Raw genomic sequence first — 18749 nt, forward strand, 5'->3', positions numbered from 1 at the left:
GAAATCAAAGGCCAGCAGTGGGAGTCGGTTTTCTCCTTATACCATATGTATCCCAAATATTGAACTCCGATCATCAGGCTTTGCCAAAAACACCTTTACTCACTGTGCCAGATAGTTTTATGCCAACTCAACACAAGTTAAAGTTATCTGAGAGGACAGAACCTCAATTAAGAAACTGCTTCCATAAGATTAGGCTATTAGAGCATTTTTTAAAATTAATGATTGATGGCAGAGGACCCAGCCCATTGTGGGTAGTGATCTTCCTGAGCTAGTGGTCCTAAGCTCTATAAGAAAGCAGGCTGAGCAAGCCACGAGGAGCAAGCCAGTAAGCAGCTCCCCTTCATGGCTTCTCCACAGTTCCTGCCTCAAAGTTCCTGCCCTGTTTGAATTCCTGTTCTGACTTCCTTCGGTGATGAACAATGATGTAGAAGTATAAGCCAAATATTTTTTTCCTCCTCAAATTGCTTTTGGTCATGGTAACTTGACACTCAGACACCCACTGAGCCTTCTTACAGGCCCATTACTTGAAAATACTTAGTCATAGATTTTTTTTTTTTAATTTTATATTAGTAATGAACACTTACAAACTGCTAACTAGGTACCAGGTAATAGTGTAGGGCTTAAAGATGACATCACTTAATCCTTCTAACGACCTTATCTGTACATAACATGTTATTATTTGTTGTACAGTAAAGAAATCAAGGCACCAGAAGGGTGAACAGCCACCCAGGCCAAGGAGATGGGGTTTGGACCTAGGCAGCATGGCTCTTTGGGTCCACACTCTTAAAACAATCCTAGGTAACGTAGATAATGAGGATTCTAGATCATGAAGGGCTTAGAGTTGAAATGGGGCCCTTTGACTTACTGCCTTGATTTTAATATATTAAAAGCCAGAAGTTTGGAAATGAATAAATGAAATTATAAGATTAATGCTGTAGAATCTATTACAGAATTTATAAAGCAAAGGGAAGATGTCTTAAGAACCAAGAATAAATTACAAACCACAAACCCTGGTAGAATTAGCCTAACTTTTTTTGAAAATAATGGGTAATTTGCTTTCCACATTGGGTAATCATCACCAACTTTACTCTTTGTGGAGATTGCTGCCTTCAGAGCGACTTTTTCGAGTGAGGCAATGTATAAAACAAGATGATGCATTTAATATCTCACAAATTGTGTGAGATATTCTCTCTCTCTCTCTCTCTCTCTCTCTCTCTCTCTCTCTCTCTCTCCCCTTTGCTCCTAAAGTGCAGAGTCCCAGAAGTAATTCTTCCTTTCCTGTCTTCCTTACCACCTGTTTGTCAACTGTCCCTCCTGCTTCCCAGCACCCCCAGAAGATGCGCTTCTCCCCCAGCACCAGGCCTGGATTCTGCAGCTGTCGCCACTGCATCTTTTAAAGCAGCGGTTCTCAACCTGAGAGCTGCAGCCTTTGAGGGTCAAACGACCTTTTCACAGGAGTCACATGTCCCATATTTACATCACTACTCCTATCAGTAGAAAAATGACAGCTATGAAATAGCAACAACATAATTTAATGGTCAGGTAAAACAGTCCCACAACTCGAGGGACTATTTTAAAGGGTCACAGCATTAGGAAGGTTGAGAGCCACTGCCCTAAAGCGTGAGGTCAGATCTGTCTCATCTGTGCTCCAGCTTTCTCCTGGGATTGTTTCTATCCAGATTCCTGTAAGTGTCACCTCGCATTTTTTGCTCTTCTCGGCCACACTCCCACCTGGCTTGCCTGGCCTCGCCACTCCAGCCTTGGCATTCTGCTCCCTGCCTCAGATCTCTGCAAGTGCTATTCTCTTTGTCTAGGTTTCTCTTTGTTCTTTTGGTGCTTTTTTAATGTTTTTTTTTTCATATCAGCTTGAGTGTTACTTCCTCAAGGAGCCCTCAGGAGGGCCTGCTGGGCATTACAGCCTGAATCATTTTCTTCACAAAGCTCTTTGTCCCTTGGAAAGGGTGTTGGTCAGTTTAACTAGCAGGGAATTGATCAGTTAATTTTGTCTGCTTTCACACCGAGCAGAGACTGTCTAGAGCAGTGGTTCTCAACTCTCCTAATGCTGTGACCCTTTATTACAGTTCCTCATGTTGGGCTGACTCCAACCATAAAATTCTTTCATTTCTACTTCATAACTGTAATTTTGCTACTGTAATGAATCATAATGTAAATATCTGACATGCAGGATACCTGATATGTAACCCCCAGGGGCGTCATGGCCCACAGGTTGAGAACTACTGCTCTAGAGTATAGGTCTTAAGCCATCCTGCCTCTGGTGTCTAGTACAGGACTGCAAAAAGGTCTTTAAGATGTGTGCAGACAAATCAATCTTCCAATTAAACAGTAATCACTCATTCCACAACAGTAAAGCTGAGAACTGTCTCAAGTCCTGCAGTCAGTGAACAGCACCTTTTATTTATAATTCTGATGACCAAGTCCCTCAGATGACTCTGGGCAGAGAAAAATCTAACTAATTTATGATGTCAGAAGGTAAGGTTTTTAGCATGCAGTGTGTGGAGGATGATAGAGACAAAAAGGCCTTGGGGACAGAAACCTACACCTAGAATTCTAGCTGCTTGACCAAGACAAGCTAAGACATCTCAAAGTCTTGAAGCCCCCATTTCCTCATCTGTGAAGTGGGTTTGGCATTTTGTCTCAAGGGTGTTGCAGAACATTCCTTTAAACTGTGTGAAGAAGTGTCACTGTGATTGGTTTAATAAAGAGCACTGTTATTGGTTTAATAAATTAGCTAGACAGGAAGAGGTTAGTCGAGACTTCTGGGGACACAGAAGACTCATAGAGGAAGAAAGGCAGTCACCAGCCAGACCTGGAGGAAGCAGGATGGGTGGTACAGAGCAAAGGTAACCGAACAATGTATTAGAACGTAGGTGAATAGAGATGGATTAATCTAAGTTATAAGAGCTAGTGGAATAAACCTAAGTTATAGGGTGAACTTTTATAATTAATAATAAGTCTGTGTAGCTAGAGTTTTCCTGCTTTGCCCACAGACAGGACAAATCTTTGTCACCCGCCAGTCCCACAGCCGTTCAGACCCAACCAAGTAAACACAGAGGCTTATATTGCTTACAAACTGTATGGCTGTGGCAGACATCTTGCTAACTGTTCTTATATCTTAAATTAATCCATTTCTATAAATATATACCTTGCCACATGGCTTGTGGCTTACCGGAGTCTTCACATGCTGCTTGTCATGGCAGTGGCTGGCAGTTTCTCTCACCCAGCCTTCCACTTCCCAGAATTCTTCTCCTCCTTGTCCCGCCTATACTTCCTCCTGCCTGGCCACTGGCCAATCAGTGTTTTATTTATTGACCAATCAGAGCAACAGATTTGTCTTTTTTTTTTTTTTTTTTTTTTTTTTTTTTTTTTTTTTTTTTTTTTTGTGAGCTCACAGCCCAAAGAAAAATCTGTCTACACTAGGGCCTAGTACACCTCTCAGAATGGATGGCAGAGTGATGAGTTATAGCAATGCAAAGTTACCATCTCCATTTTTCTGTGGGTGCTCGATAAAATGTCAGCCAGAGTATACCACAGTGTCCCTGGGAATGAATAGCAGCTGCCAAGAAGACATATTTTCCATTATTTCTCTGTGTTGGCCTTCTTCAATTTCTAAGGTGATTGGTCAGTTATTGCCTGGTAGTTGTGTAGTACTGTGAGTTTTGATAGCCCAGGAGTGAGAGAGATGAGAACTGTTACCTTGCTAGAAGCCTCCAGGTATTCTTCAATCTGTCAAAAAACTGAAAAAAAAAAATGTATTAAACCTTTATCAGGGAGTAAACTATGTACGATGTAGAGAAGCAAATAAGGATATACTCTTAGCTGAAGATGTTTTCCTGTTTTTTAGAAACTGGAATTACACGGGTGAAATGGTGACTAAGATAGACAACCAGGAGGGTGTGTCTAAGGGCACAGCTGGGCAGGAAGCAGCTGTTAGTCTCCCATTCTCTGTCTGTAGAACATGTAAAACACTTCGGAGAAGATGCAACACAGCAAGCTAGGCTAAAAACCAGACCATGACCTTTATCCCTGCTGGAGGCAGGGCTTGTGTGGACCCAAGACCTAAAGCTGATGGGTTCAGGAATTGTCACCTACTCAAAAACAGCCAACCTATGACCATCCAAATTCCCCAGTGCCCCCTAGACTTGGTGTAGAAAGATAAGCTGAACTATCACATCCCAGTTCTCATGAACTTTGGTAAACTGATGTTGAGGGAGCTAGTGGAGCAAAATAGCATAAGAACAAGGCCATGGGGTTCAGGCAGAAAACTGAGGATGTATATGCTGAATAGTTTTATGTCAACTTGACACAAGCTAAAGTCATCTGAGAGAAGGGAACCTCAATTAAGAAAATGTTTCCATAAGATTGGAGGTTGTAGGCAAACCTATAGGGCATTTTCTTAATTAGTGATTGGTGGGGGAAGGCCCAGCCCATTGTGGGTGGTGTCATCCCTGGGCTGGTGGTTCTGGGTTCTATAAGAAGGCAGACTGAACAAGCCATGAGGAGCAAGCCAGTGAGTAGTCCCCTTCCATGGTTTCTAAATCAGCTCTTGCTTCCAGGTTCTTGCCATGTTTGAGTTCCTGTCCTGACCTCCTTCTGGACAGTGTAAGCCAAATAAGCCACCTCCACCCCAAGTTACTTTAGTCATGGCATTTCATTACAACAATGATAACCCTAACCAGGTCAATGTACCATAGGCCTCTGGTGGAAGTCAGGGGTATTGATGGCCTGCCTAGATGTTCACTGGTACAGAGGTATAGAATCAATGGGTATAGAATCAACCAAGCTTAGTTAGCAGCTCCTACTTATTCCACCTTCCCTCCCTAAATATTAATTAGATGAGCAGAGTTGAAACTGAGCACGGAGAAGGGAGAAGAGAAGGTCCTACAGTGTCCTCACTGTCCTAAGGGGAAAGCCACCAAGTCCTAGAGAGGTTCTTCTGAATGTTCACTTACTGTTCCTCACCTGTGGTGAGGCCAAGTGTGAGTCATTCCGTTTTAACAGGTTTGACTCCCAAAGGTAATTCTCTTGTCTTTTCAATTGAGTAAATATATATTGAGCCATGGTCTAGGCACGGGGAGGGACCAAGGTGGGACTGAATTGATAAGGCATCATTGTGATCCTGTATTTAATGTAGAAAACAGAGCAAGTCAGTCATCACTCAGTATATGTCAAAAAACAGACTACCAGGAGGGGCCAAGGGCTATGAGCACATAGAGAAGAGGCAGTATGGGTGGAGAGGTTGGGCAAATCCACAGCAAAGCCACTTCTGGGATCTGTTTCAGAGAGGAATGCAGAGAAAGGCAACAAGAGGAAGATTGCAAATTAGAGTGTGAAACCTATGCATCTAGGCATTTGGATGAGCATCCTAATGGTGGGTGGGTCCCAGGGATAAAATGAGTGGTGGGTGGGTGTGTGTGAGTGTGGATGTGTGCATGATTATATTTATGTAATATATATATATTAGAGAGAGATGAAGATGAGGATTAGTGTAAGATGGCTTTAGAAATCAAATGAGCTCTTTGCAAATTGTCAAGTGTACAGCAGATACTGGATTCAAGAATTCTCACATCTCATTTCATTATATTTCACATCAGTTCATACATTTTTTGGCTAAGTTTATTTTAACACAAGTAAAAAGCCATGTATAAATGCTAGAAAATGCATCTTCATTTTCAAAAGTGTTTTCCTCAGCTTGGAAATATATTTTAAACTTTGGAGGAGGATAAAATAGAGAAATTGAAGACCAAGTCTCTCTAAATATCTTTTATTTGGGAAACACTTTAAATTTTTATCAACAGCTAAAAACTTGAACATGAGAGTTTTTTGACCAAGAAAAAAAGTGAAACATAATTAAAAACACTTGAGCTATAAAGAATGAGCTGTGCGTGGTGATGCCTCCCAGTACTGGAGAGACTGAGGCAGGAGGGTTGTGAATTCAAGGTCATTCTGGACTAGTGAAAACTACATAAATAAATTAATAAAATAAATTGGGAATGACTAATCAAGTTGAAAGAAAAAGCTTTCTTTCCTAGAGAGATTTCATTGAGATCTTTTTGTTGACTGTTATTGTTAGCAACAGGATAAAAAAAAAATCTACATTTTAGATTTAAATATTATTTTACGTGATAGTGTACTTATAAATTTCTAATTTTGTATTTTCTCTTATTTTTTCTTATTTTTATCTTTGCTAATTTAATAGAATATCAATATAGCCTTCATGCAACCTTTGCAAAAGTCCTATACCTGTTTTGTAAACACATGTCTAACTTGACTTTTGTCTTTCTTTGGCAGATGACATTTGACCCAGAAATCTTCTTCAACGTTTTACTGCCTCCCATTATATTTCATGCAGGATACAGTCTGAAAAAGGTAAACTTAAGTGTCCCCATCTTTTATCATTAAGTAGAAATTTTGCCAACACTAATGAGAGGTAGTTATATTTTATGGGATTTCCAATTCAGTAAGAACAGCACTGTGTAGAACATGCAATAAATGTTTAACCCTGACATTCTTGGAATTCTTTTAAATCTATTAAAGCACACATAGCTAGTGAACTTTGTGGCTTGTCTAAAAGTGAGATACACTGTAAATGCAACATGTACACTAGATATTAAAATCTTAGCATTTTAAAGGAGAATGTAAATCATCTCAATAATTTTTATAATGATTTTTGTAAAGAAACTATAGCATTAGGAATATACTGTGTTAAACAAAACATTAACAAACTCCATTTCACCTTTTAAAAGTTTAGTGTGGCCGTCTAGGAGATCTGTAAATGACATATGTGAACTGTGTGATTTGGCCATTGAACAGTGTTATCCTAGATGACTGTGAACCAAGCACTCACATGCTAGCTCACACTGGGTTTATCACCACCAAGCAAAGTTAGGAAGAACGTTCCTAGAGAGAGAAACACAGAGAGAAGAATTCACAGAGAGAAACACAGTTTTCCGTCTTTGAGTTCATGACTGGCAGTTCTTGGGTACAGGTTGACTGTCCATGTCACAGGTTAGTAATTCACTTAGGTGGTTAGTGATGTGCCACAAAGCAGGGCAGAGGGGACATGCCTCTCTTGTGCTGCCTAGCAGCACCTTGGAGACTTGCAGGGCTCTCCTCTGCCTCCCTTTAGCTTGCCATACCCAGCAGCCAGGCAGCTTCTTCATTGCAGACATGGAGGGTTTTGTTGTTGTTGTTGTGTTTTGTGGATTCCAGGCTCCCTCTTGCTGTCAATGCTGGCTGTTCAGCTCTCACTAAAAACCTGGAAGAGAATGTTCCCAAGCAAGCACTTGAAAGGATTCAGGTTAGATTTTAGCAGGTCATCCTTTCTCATACCCTACCTCAGTACTAGGCATCATTTCATATTTGAGGCATAAAGTATTTGTTTAGTTAGATTTTGTTTGATTGCATCACAATCAGAAGATATGTAGAGAGAACTCAGAATATTCTACGAAAGCCAGATGCCACTTAAGTCACTTAGAATGAGATTTTAAAAGTTAAAGGTGTTATGTCTACAAAACCCTTCTTGACAACTGTGTCTTGGTTAAGTATTTGTCCCAGAGCCCTGACCACTCATGCCCAGCCTGTTTCCTCTTCTGGGGTCTAGGCGGTTCTGTGGGTTATCCTTCCCTTGGCATCATCATTCCAGATTTGTTCACTGCTTTTCTCTTCTCCTTATTTGTTGCGGAAAAATCACTTACTAAGCTTCATACCCAAGGGAAGTGGATCCAAGGATGAGGCCCCAAGAAGATTTGCTTAAATAATGAGAGAGGGGAAGGCTGTGAGTGGCTTGGCTTATTCTTATTTCCTGTTTCAGTAAGAAATGCAGATGTACTCTATGAAATGTTTTCTGTTTCTCCCCAGAGACACTTTTTTCAAAACTTGGGATCCATTTTAACATATGCCTTCTTGGGAACAGCCATCTCCTGTGTGGTCATAGGGTAAGTGATATTCAGAGCCTGAGCTCTGGGGTGATGGAGGGCAGCAATGTGAGATGGGATCTCAGATTTCTGAACTCCTGCTTCTTGAACCAAGTGCATCACATTTGGGCTTGTTTCACTCCATTTGTGTGTTAGCTGCTTTGTTGCATTACCATGCTGGGGATCCAGAATGTTAGGCAAGCCTCCTGCCACTGAGTGCCAGACACCCCCAGTCCCAGGATGATGTCACTTCTTCATAGATTTTTTTCCAGCCCTGGTCCGACATTTCTATATCTTCTGACAAACATAAAGATTCAGAACAAAGGAAACTGCTGCTGGGTGGCTGGATTTTCTCTGTGAGTTTGTGCTTCTGATTTAGGTATGTGGACCACTTGGCCTGAGTTATGCAAAGCCAATCACATTCTTATTTAGCTTGAGTGATGTATATGGTCTCAATTCATTTTTTCCATCATCTTTGTAGGGCCTTACCTATACTTGACAGAAATATGACAGTAACATATGCCAAGAGTTTTCTTCTAAAGGGAAATTTATAAGCAAGGAGTTTGAAACTGAGAGCTTCAACTATCAGCAGAATTGTATATGGCTGGGGTGGCACTGTAGAATGTGAGCCTCTTTTTTTTCTAAATATTATTTATTGGCTATGCCACTGGTCCAATGTCTAACTGCAGCAACTCAGGCACACAGCTCACCATAAAGCAAAAGAAGATCCCAATACGGTGGCATTTGTCCAGTCTACCAGGACATGAAAGCCCCACTGCAGAAAGATGCCTCACTGCCGTGACTGTGGTGATGCATCTGTCTTAAACTGTGAGACACACAAGCTCTACTTGTGATTTTCTTTTTACTGCCTGCAACTATCCTCACTCTAACCAAGAAAGTGATGCTGAGCGTACACACCAGTTACGCCTCCAGCCCTTCTCTTAGGAGGTGTTCAGTGTGTGCCAGACAAAGCTGAGGTGGTGTCAGGGCTCTACGAAAACCTGACAGCAGGAGGAGTCTGTACTGAACACTTGTTTAGTCAATGTTAGAACAACTGAGCTATGTAGTCTGTGAACATGTGTGGCATGGGTGCTCTGGTGAAGCGGCTAGTACCTAAAAGTGGAAGCTTGCAGGAGTGAACACTCATCACATCTAAACTCTTGAGTGGTCATTAAACTTCCTGTGACCTGACAAATACAGCATGCCTGGTCCTTCACCAAGATGTTTTGGGAGGCCTTCATGACCTGTGAGTGTATGCAGGAGCTTGCTATGTAAATTTTGAATCTGGTAAGGGCCTTAAAGATCTATGTCATTAAACTTGCTCAATCTGAAGAGGAAGCATCTTGAAAGACTAACTGATTAGGCCAGTGTTATCATCAGTGAGAAACAGGCCATGGTCAAGACAGAACTCAAAAGCTCAGCCCTGACCCAGTAGAGTGTGCTCTTGACTTCCCTATACCCCTACACACCGCACCAAGCTCACAGAGGGTTCTGAGATCTATGGCCTCCTGACATATATTTGTTGATTGATAGCAAACATCAATTTTAGCAGTTTTGTATCATGAGGATCTGAATTTTTTAATGGACAAAGTTTCAAGATGACTAGACAGCACTGAATTATAGTATAATTAGTTCTCATTAATATCCCATTTCCTTTATACATCTAATTTTAAGTATATTTACATATATTTATATTTTATACTTTTATTTCTTAAAAATCTCTATTCTTTCTTAGATCTGAAATAGTCCTTAAAAAAGTAAAAGGTACCATACATGATGTGCATGAAATAGCTTTTTCCAGACTATTTTAGTTTAAGAGACATGGTGCTTTTCACTTACTGCAATTAGGAATGGATTTTTTTTTTTTGTGTGTGGGGAAAAGCATTACTGTGTAGTTCAGGCTAGCCAAGGTTAGCCTGGAATCAGCTTTGTAGAAAAACCTGGCCTCAAACTTGTCACAGTCCTCCAGCCTCCCAAAGGGCTAAGATTCAAGGTTTGTCTCACTGTACTTAGCTTCTTGAAATAGATGTTATGTGTATAACCAGAAATTTAAATGGTGATTTGAGGGAAAGTGTAGTTCTGGGAAAATCTTCAGAACTATGTTCTTTGTTTACACTGTATATAATAGGAGTCACAAAATCTTGGGGGCTGCTTTCTTTTCTTTTCTTTTCTTTCTTTTTTTTTTTTTTGAGATTTTATACATGAGTACTCTACTTATATCTTTTATAACTCTCCCTTCATTCCAGCTCCTCCTGTGTTCCCCATCTCTCTCTTAAGCTCATGACCTCTTCTCCTTTATTGTTTCATATATGTACATATGAATAGATAGATACAGCCTGCTGAGTCCATTTAGTGTTACTCATATGCATATATGTGTAGTACTGACCACTGGGGATTAACCTATCAGGGCCATGGAGAAGACTGATTTTCTTTCTAGTAGCAGCTATTAATTGCCTGTAGCTCTTCACCTAGAGGTGCAGCCTGTGAGATTTCCCCCATTCATGTTGATGTGTTAACTGGTGTTGTCATTGTGTAGGGCTTATTTAAGTGACCATATGTTTGAGATTTTATGGATGTGGCTTCTCATCATAAGACCCAGCAGTGGATGTCCTAGTCCTCTGGTTCTCACAATCTTTCCACCCCATAGTCTACACACTTCCCTGAACCTCAAGTGTACGAGTCATGTTGTTGATTTATCTGTCAGGCCTGCGCATCCCACAGTCGGCTGTTCTCTGCATTTTGACAAGTTGTGGACTTCTTTAATGATCTCTATCTGCTATAAAAAAAGAAGCTTCTTTGATGAGGAATGGGAGCTACGCTTATCTGTGGGTGGAAGGCTAAGTATGTAGAATGCAGTTAGAAGTTACACTGGTTTAGGAACGTGGTGTAAGAAAGAGGAGTAGCTTCTCCTTTGATGACCATGACGTCACCAGCCATGCCTAGTCAGCTAGGTTTCTAGTGCCTGAAGTACAATAAGAAAGTTGTTGGTTATCCCCAAGATATAAGTGCCACTATTGCACCCTTGGAATATCTTACCACCCTGGTCATTGTTGTGGATCAAGGCTTTACAGCTAGTTGGGACTATTGATTTCTCTTGTCCCTTGTCATCTTCCATGGCACCTTCTGGTACTATGAGAACTAATCCTTAGGAAGAAGGCTTCCACATCAGATCCAGCAGAATCATTTAAGTCCCATGTCTGAAGTATGTGGAGTCTTCAGCAATAGGGACTTACCTTCAAATTCTGGGAGGCAATGAAAATACAGTGTAATGCCTATGTTGTTTATGGGTTGTCTCTTGGAGTCCCTTGGCCAATAACTCAAAAGGAATTTTCTCAAATGCCTGGGACTATGATTATTTTTGTTAGGTAGTCTTGGAGGAGAACATTATCACCCCAGGTGGCATAACTTCATTTAAACTGTGTGTGTGTGCGTGTGCGTGTGCGTGTGCGTGTGCGTGTGCGTAGACTCCCACATACCATGGCACTCATGGGCCTCAGAGGATAATATGTAGCTATCCATCAGTCTCTTCTTCCACTATGTGACTTTTGGGGATCTAGCTGAGGTTTTTTTGGCTTGATAGAGAGTACTTTTATTCACTGAGCCATCTTGCTGGCCCAAGATACTTTTATAAGAGCATGAGACTGGTATTCCTTTTAGTTTTTCTGTTAATGGAGAATTTCAACCAACTGCACAATACCAGAAATGTCTATAGAGAGAATAACTAGCATTTTGAATTTGCTCTCTCATGTCAGGTGCTGACATGAGCTTTTCATATGTGCCATCTCATTTTGTTACAGCGATGACCTCATGAGATAACCACTGTTGTTACTTATGTTTATGTGCAAGACTGCCAAGTCTGAGACTTCCTCAAAGCAAGACAATCATTAAATAGTAGTGAATGGTAGAGCCTGCCAGACCCCAGAGTGCACATTCTCAGCAGCCCCCTACCCTCCTAATACAGCCATTACAGTCCTCATGGTTTGTACTGAGTTGCTTCACCTGCCTGATAAATTAGACCTTTAGTGATTTCAAGTTCATATGTTTATCATTATAGCTCGTGATTATGCAACCTGGGCATTTAAGAATTAGCTGTAAATATGATTGCATAGAGGAAATCGAGCCTGCCTTCTCTCACTGGAGGCAGCTAGAAGGAAGATTGACTATACTTAACTTCTTTAGTGTTTCTGGAATCTTGATCCTTCGCCCAGGAAAACCTGTATTTATAAATATGAGGTTGTTTACATCATTCATGCCAACATTCCTCAGGACTTATTTTCCCATAGGAATCTTTAATATACGCAGAATATTAAGATGCCCAGCAGCCTTATCTATGATGCACAATCCTGCAGGGGGCCTCATGGGTGCTTGTTGTTGCCCTCTCAGTGGACATGGCTGCTCACCGGGGGACCTTTAGATCTACTGGTGAGTCCCAGCAGCCCCCCAAATACTGATTTCTTAGTCCTTAAAGAAGGGGCACATTGGTCCTTCAGAAGCTGAGTGAAGTTGGCATCTCAGACAGAGGAAGAAGCTGAGACTTACTCATCTCTTGAAGCTCTAACCCCACAAAGAGAAAAAATTTGAGATGAGCCCTCAACTTGAGGAACAAGAACCCTGAGGTCATGCACAAAGACTTCAGGGAGGAATGAAGCTCTTTAAGTTAGTCGTGAATTTTTATAGGCAAGAGGCTGCACAGATTTCGCCATTTCATCAGAGCCCCTAGGGAGCTACAATCTGTAAAAAAGAAAAGAAAAGGAACCTGGATTTTCTAAAAGCCTGGGCAAAGACATAGTTGTAACTGTTAGGGTTTTATGTATCTCTGTATTTAGTTAGGACTGAAGGCTTCTTTAGAATACATTGAGAGTGGCTATAAAGTCTGGAAATACACATACTGTCATTTTACCTTGTGTGGTAAGGTAGCAACAATACGGTAGTTATTACCCATTTTGTTCCTGGACTTGATGGCCATCCGTCCTATCGGCTGAAGAGTGGAAGTTCAGGGACATAAATCTAAAATAGCCACTCAGGTTTTTACAAAATAACACCAAGATTGTTTTCCAAAGTCAGGTTACCATTTTTTCTTAATGTTTCACAATCCAGTAGGTACAAAATGAAATTGCATTGTAGCCATCATTTGTGACTTCCTGATTATTGAATTCGGTGATACTTTTATAATCCTTTTTTTCCATCTGAGTTGTTTTGTTCATTTCCCACAGACTTTTTAGAGCTCTTTGTATGTTACATATATTAATCCATATTCACTTACACAGTTTGTAAGCGCATCTCTCGGGTTACATAGTGTTTTCTTGTTGGTTAGCAATTTTGTGTTCCTTTAATAAGTCCTTCTCTGCCCTCTCTTCTTAACTGCTATTTGTAGTTTGTAGGGAGTCCATTTGGGGGAACAGTTTTGGTTTTGGTGGACAATAGATTTCCAGTTAAATTTTTCATCTCAAATGTATAGCCAATTTTGATAATACCATTTAATAGCTAGCCTTGCATTTCTCCAGAATTTTTCTTCCAGACATTATTCTTTTCATTTTGTGGCTCTCAATTCTATTGGAATGACCTACACTCTATGTCCACAATGATCCACCTACCTACTAATTAGTCTTAGTCACATCAGCTTCTTAGGTTTTAATATTTTATACAGAAAGACTCAGGATATATTATTCCTTAGGAATCATTAGTTCTTTATTTGTTTATATAAATTTACTATAATATAGCTATGAATACGCAAATATTTATAAATATCGTATTTTGTATTTTGTTCATAATTGCATACCTTAAGTTTTCTTAGGGATCCCCTTGGATATGAACAGGGGAGAGCATACATAAGGGGATTTATAGCTTCAGTGGTCACCATAGTGGAAAATTTGATACAATTTAGACCCCATCAGTCACATAGACAAGTAAATTCACACAATGTAAAAATTCACAGCAGGGAAAAGCAATATCATCATCTATGACAGCAGAATTGAATCTCAAAAATATGATGTAAAATGGACACATTGATTATAACATCATTGTTTGTAACTGGCCAGCATTGATTACTATTAAGACACATACATGCGGACGTGAAGATATGTGTGCAAGTGTGTAATAAATAAGGGGACTGAAAACACAGAATTCAGTGCCATGATCTGTTTTTAGCGGGAAAGGCAAGAAAGAGGTATGGAAAGGAAGACAAAGGAGAGATACATTACAGATAATGTGTCGAGTCATGGTCTGGGTGTTTCCCCAGCTGCACTGTCTAGTATATTATTATGATGTATAACTTGCATAGGTCTTCTGTACAACCTCTTGCATGTGTCAGTCACATTAAAAAGAAAACAAAGAAGACAAGTGGAAGGAGCTATGTAACGGATTTACACAACTCTGCCTTGTCACCCTGCGGTTCATTCCAATCCTGGGAAACTATTCTTTTATTGTTTTCCTCTGTGCGTCTTAATGAGAACAGTGTGGGTTGGCAGGCAGCAGGAGGGAGACGAGTGCCAAGGGAGGGTGTGCCAGCATGCCCAGGTCCATCCCTCTGAGTCCCCAAGCCCGTCCCCCTCTCTTCCATCCACACTTCTCTTGTCTTCCCTTCTCTGGCTCCTTTCTTCTCAACCATCTTTCCCCTCTCTTGAGACCATCTGGACTACTCTGTCTCTCTCTCTCTTGGACTTGGAAAGTAGCTCAGAGAGGCCTCTTGGGCCAGGCCAGAAGGCCTGGGCCTCCCGTGTGCATTCATTTACTCTGGATTCTGAGCTGGCTGGAGTCGCTATCGCTGGTATCAAGGGGAAAAATAAATACATTCCTTCCCAGACACAGCCAGATAAGAAACATAACCTCTAATCTGTGAAGGGACAGCCCAGGCTGCTGACAGGGTGGTTTCTTCCATCCACATCGCAGTATGTACAGACTATACTGCTGGCAGTGGAGAGGAGAGGGACGTGTGTGTGTGTGTGTGTGTGTGTGTGTGTGTGTGTGTGTGTGTGTGTGTGTGTGTTGAATGAAACAGAAGGTAGAAAGGAAGAGACCAGGGAGAACATCAGAGGGGCAGTGTGGAGGTAGAAGAGAGCACATTTTGATTTGCTAGTTTAATTCCCTTGCTGCCCTGGACAGTGCGGGGGAGAAAAATGACAGGGTCCAGAAGAAAAAAAAAAAAGAAAGAAAGAAAGAACTCCCAAGGAAAAATGAAACCTGACTCCAAATTGGAAAAAGAAATATTGGAAGCACTGGAGAATGTTATGTAAAAGTGCTGGAGTGGAACAAGAGCAGTGTCTAATCATGAAAGAAAAATGTGGAAATTATTAAAAAGTATTCTGCAGGAGTTTTTGTCTGCAGAGTCCTTCCCTAGAGCAATGAAGCTGAAGGCTTCTAGCTGTGGGATTCCTAGTGAATGAGATAGCCCAAGCCTTCCCTTCGTCGGCCAGCACCCTAAAATGTGAAGTCTGGCATTTTTTTCTCATTTATCAAAAACTTGATACAATAATAACAACCTATGTAGCCCTGCTCGCACACACACACACACACACACACACACACACACACACACACACACACACACACACACACAGAGAGAGAGAGAGACAGAGACAGAGACAGAGACAGAGAGACAGAGAGAGACAGATAAAAAGTAGAAACAGTAAGGGAGGCCATATTCATTTCTAGTCCCATGTAATAACCTTCAGCCTCCGATTCTTGGTGTCTTTGAACAGCAAGCATGACTCCGCAGTTTAAGGAAGGCTCTCCTGGGTAGTTTTTGGTTCCCTCTTAAAGTCGTTCATGTTTGACTGGGATTAGGTGGCCTAACTGAAACTGGCTCCCTCACGTGTCTGATGACTGATTGTGCCTTGGTTGTGACTCAGGGCACATGTGTTGCTCTGGGTGGGGCTTTAGAGACATGTAAGGGGCTAGAGGAGCTTCCAGAGACATGACTGCTGACCTGAGATCTTAAACTGTTCCGGAGAAAGCCAAGCAGGGATCCAGGAGTGGACATCCTATCAGACAAGATCCTATCAGACAAGACAGCAGAGCAGACGCCAGCAGCCAGACAGAGCGTTCATACTGCCTGTTGTCACAGGAGGCCAGAGGACACAAGAGCAGTTAAATATGATGGAGAGGCAGTGTTAGGCCACATCTTAACCTGTACTCCGAAGTTTGGATATGACTCTGTTGACGATGGGGTGATAATTGGGGACATACACTTTTAAGGAACCATTCCCCACAACTTTAGTGAGAATATGAAGATCGATATAAGAAAGCCAAGTAGAAAGCAACAGAACAGACAGGAAGTGCTAGAGTTTTGACCCTGGAGACTGCTTAGTGGAGCTTGCCTAGGAGCTATGTGGGCGATGTTCAGGTGAAGAGAAATAAAAGCCATCATCATCAAACATAAAATTTCTGGCTTCAATCTGTTAGGTGGTCTTGCTGGTCAGAGGTTGCAGTCTATTATGGTCTGCATCTCTCTAAAGCTCAGCAACATGAGGGACTCCCTCCCCATGGAGAGAGACTTCCTTCTCTCTACCTGCCTTACCTGGAAAATGTCCCTTTTCTTGGAAGACTGGGCTTCTCTGAAAGCTGTCTCTAAGCCCGATGCTTGATTTATCTCTAATGTGATCCTTGGCACAGTTTCCGGCTAGAAGTTTCCCCGCTGCTGCACATATGGTAACTAAGACTTGTACCAGGAGCTCTGTTATAGGACCCACTGCCACATACAAAGCCTTATGATAGGAGCGTGCCACTTAGTCCAAATTAGGTGATGCCCCTGCCACTGTCCCCAACCTTTATATTCCCCTTTCTTTCTGGAATAAAGCAGAGTTGTGACACTTAAGCTGTCTCCTAGAAGAGCCAAGAGCTGTCTCCAGAGGCTCACAAGCCATCCCACCTGACCCTGCTCATTGCCTTCAGCTCCCTCCCACCTCACTTCAGCTCCCTCCCCCCTCACTTTAGCTCCCTCCCCCTTGCAGACAGGTGCCCGATGATCCCAAGGAAGACGCAGAGCCATACAACCTTCTCACTGTGGGTTTGACTGTCAAATGCATCCCAGTCTAAATCTCACACATTAACCCTCCTCATCCTTACCCGTGCTTCCTACGAGGCCGACCTTTTATTGCTCTTACTTTTCATGAGTCCATAACTAAATTGCCAAATGAGAAGAGAATTACTGGAAGTATGTGAAAGCTATGCATCCCTCCATTGTCAAACAGACGGGAAAAAAAAGATATAAATGACATCAGCTAGCTTGTGTGTATCTTCTGAGTGCTTGCCCCTAACTGACCGCTCTATATTCATTGTCTCATTTTAACCTCACAGTTGTCAGTGCAGATAGATGTTTCTGTCCTTAGCTCCCCCTTTTGAGACATGTACCTAAGGCTCCGGTTGTTTAGTGACTTTTATGAAATGTCACTGATTCTGGAGTATGCCAAGCCCATACTTGCAACTGAAATTTCATCCTTGGGCCTCCAACGCATCAACAGCATCAGGAGTTTGTTAGACATGCACAGTCTCAGGTGGTACACAGACCTCTTGAGCCCAGATTTACATCTTAACAAGAGCCCTAGGTGACTCCCACTAGCATTAAAATGTTCCACATTCCCAAATTTAGCAGAGAGATTTAATAATTTTCTTAGGATTTACTAAATGCAGATTAAAGGCATGGAAATAATTTCAACCAATATTTAGTCTATATTATTCGGAAATCACCAAAACTAAACCAAATCAACTGATTTGATGATTCATAGCTGAAAGATTTATATGACACATGTCTAGACAAAACAGTATGTGTATTATACAGAAGATAATTGATAGAACACCATTAGCCTGGCAGAGAAGTATTGCAACGAAAAAATGTTCAGTGTTCTGGTCCAAGGATTTTAGCACTTCAGGTGTGGGAAGTGTTCAACCTGATTTAGCAATTATATTCCGATGTCATTAAATTAAAATGGTCCCAATAAAATGACTAGAAGTCAGTCTTAACTACAGCTCTGAGAGATTTTACTGGCCTATTTCACTCTTGCCTGATAATCCTCACTGCATGAGAGGCAGGTGGAAAGCTCATTTCCTACAGGCAACCCACGTGGTCAATGGAATCATGACTACAGATGGTGACATCATTGCTCAGCTTTGATAAGAAAGTGCAGTCTGGAAGGTCATTGCTACCAGACGTCAGTGCCTGGGGTCTGTATTTCCGTGTGACTCTCAGCCACTTGCCTTTTGGTTGCATCTCCTGCCTTTAAAATGTAAGAGTGATTTTGTTCTCTTTACCTGTACTTTTCTTGCAAGTTCTAGTACTTTCTGAAACTATTAATCAATGATTTTCTTGGAGTACTAACGGTACACTTGTTTTCCCTCTTTAAGTAAATTCTACCATATAAAAGAAATATTAAATACAAAGCAGGGTGTGGTAGCATGTACCTGTAATCTACAACTTATGAATGAATGAAGAGTTGAGGGCCAGGAGTTCAAGGTCATCTTCAGCTACATAGGCCGTTAAAGGCCAGCTTGGCTACTTGAGACCCTGTCTCAAACAAAACAAGATAAAACAGAATTATAAAGTACAGCAATGACACGCCAGTTGTGGTGACGCATGCCAAAGTAGGATTTGCTGAAGGAGGCGGAGGCAGGAGGATCATGAGTTCGGAGGCAGGAGGATCAAGAGTTCAAGGCCAGCCTGGGCTACACATTAAAAAAAAAAAGAATTTCACATGTGCCAACCACTGCCTTGCACACTTTCTAGGTAGAAAACTCACTTGATCCTTCAAGATTTCCCGCAAAATAATTTACAGCATATATTTACCTCTATTAAACGTCCCAAATTTGCTTTATTAGAAAAGT

The 18749-nt window shown here is 41.4% G+C and overlaps 1 protein-coding gene across 1 annotated transcript in view; it reads left to right on the forward strand.

The window, feature by feature from the left end:
• The window catches only part of Slc9a9 (solute carrier family 9 member A9), a 548574-nt gene that overhangs the window by 36501 nt on the left and 493324 nt on the right, over nt 1-18749 (forward strand). Inside the window, exons 3-4 of the mRNA XM_076576829.1 lie at nt 6310-6387; nt 7879-7955. Coding sequence (XP_076432944.1) covers nt 6310-6387; nt 7879-7955 — 155 coding nt within the window. The remainder of the gene's footprint in view (nt 1-6309; nt 6388-7878; nt 7956-18749) is intronic.

The sequence above is a fragment of the Peromyscus maniculatus genome, chromosome 7 (genome assembly GCF_049852395.1).
Source record: "Peromyscus maniculatus bairdii isolate BWxNUB_F1_BW_parent chromosome 7, HU_Pman_BW_mat_3.1, whole genome shotgun sequence".
Lineage (NCBI taxonomy): Eukaryota > Metazoa > Chordata > Mammalia > Rodentia > Cricetidae > Peromyscus > Peromyscus maniculatus.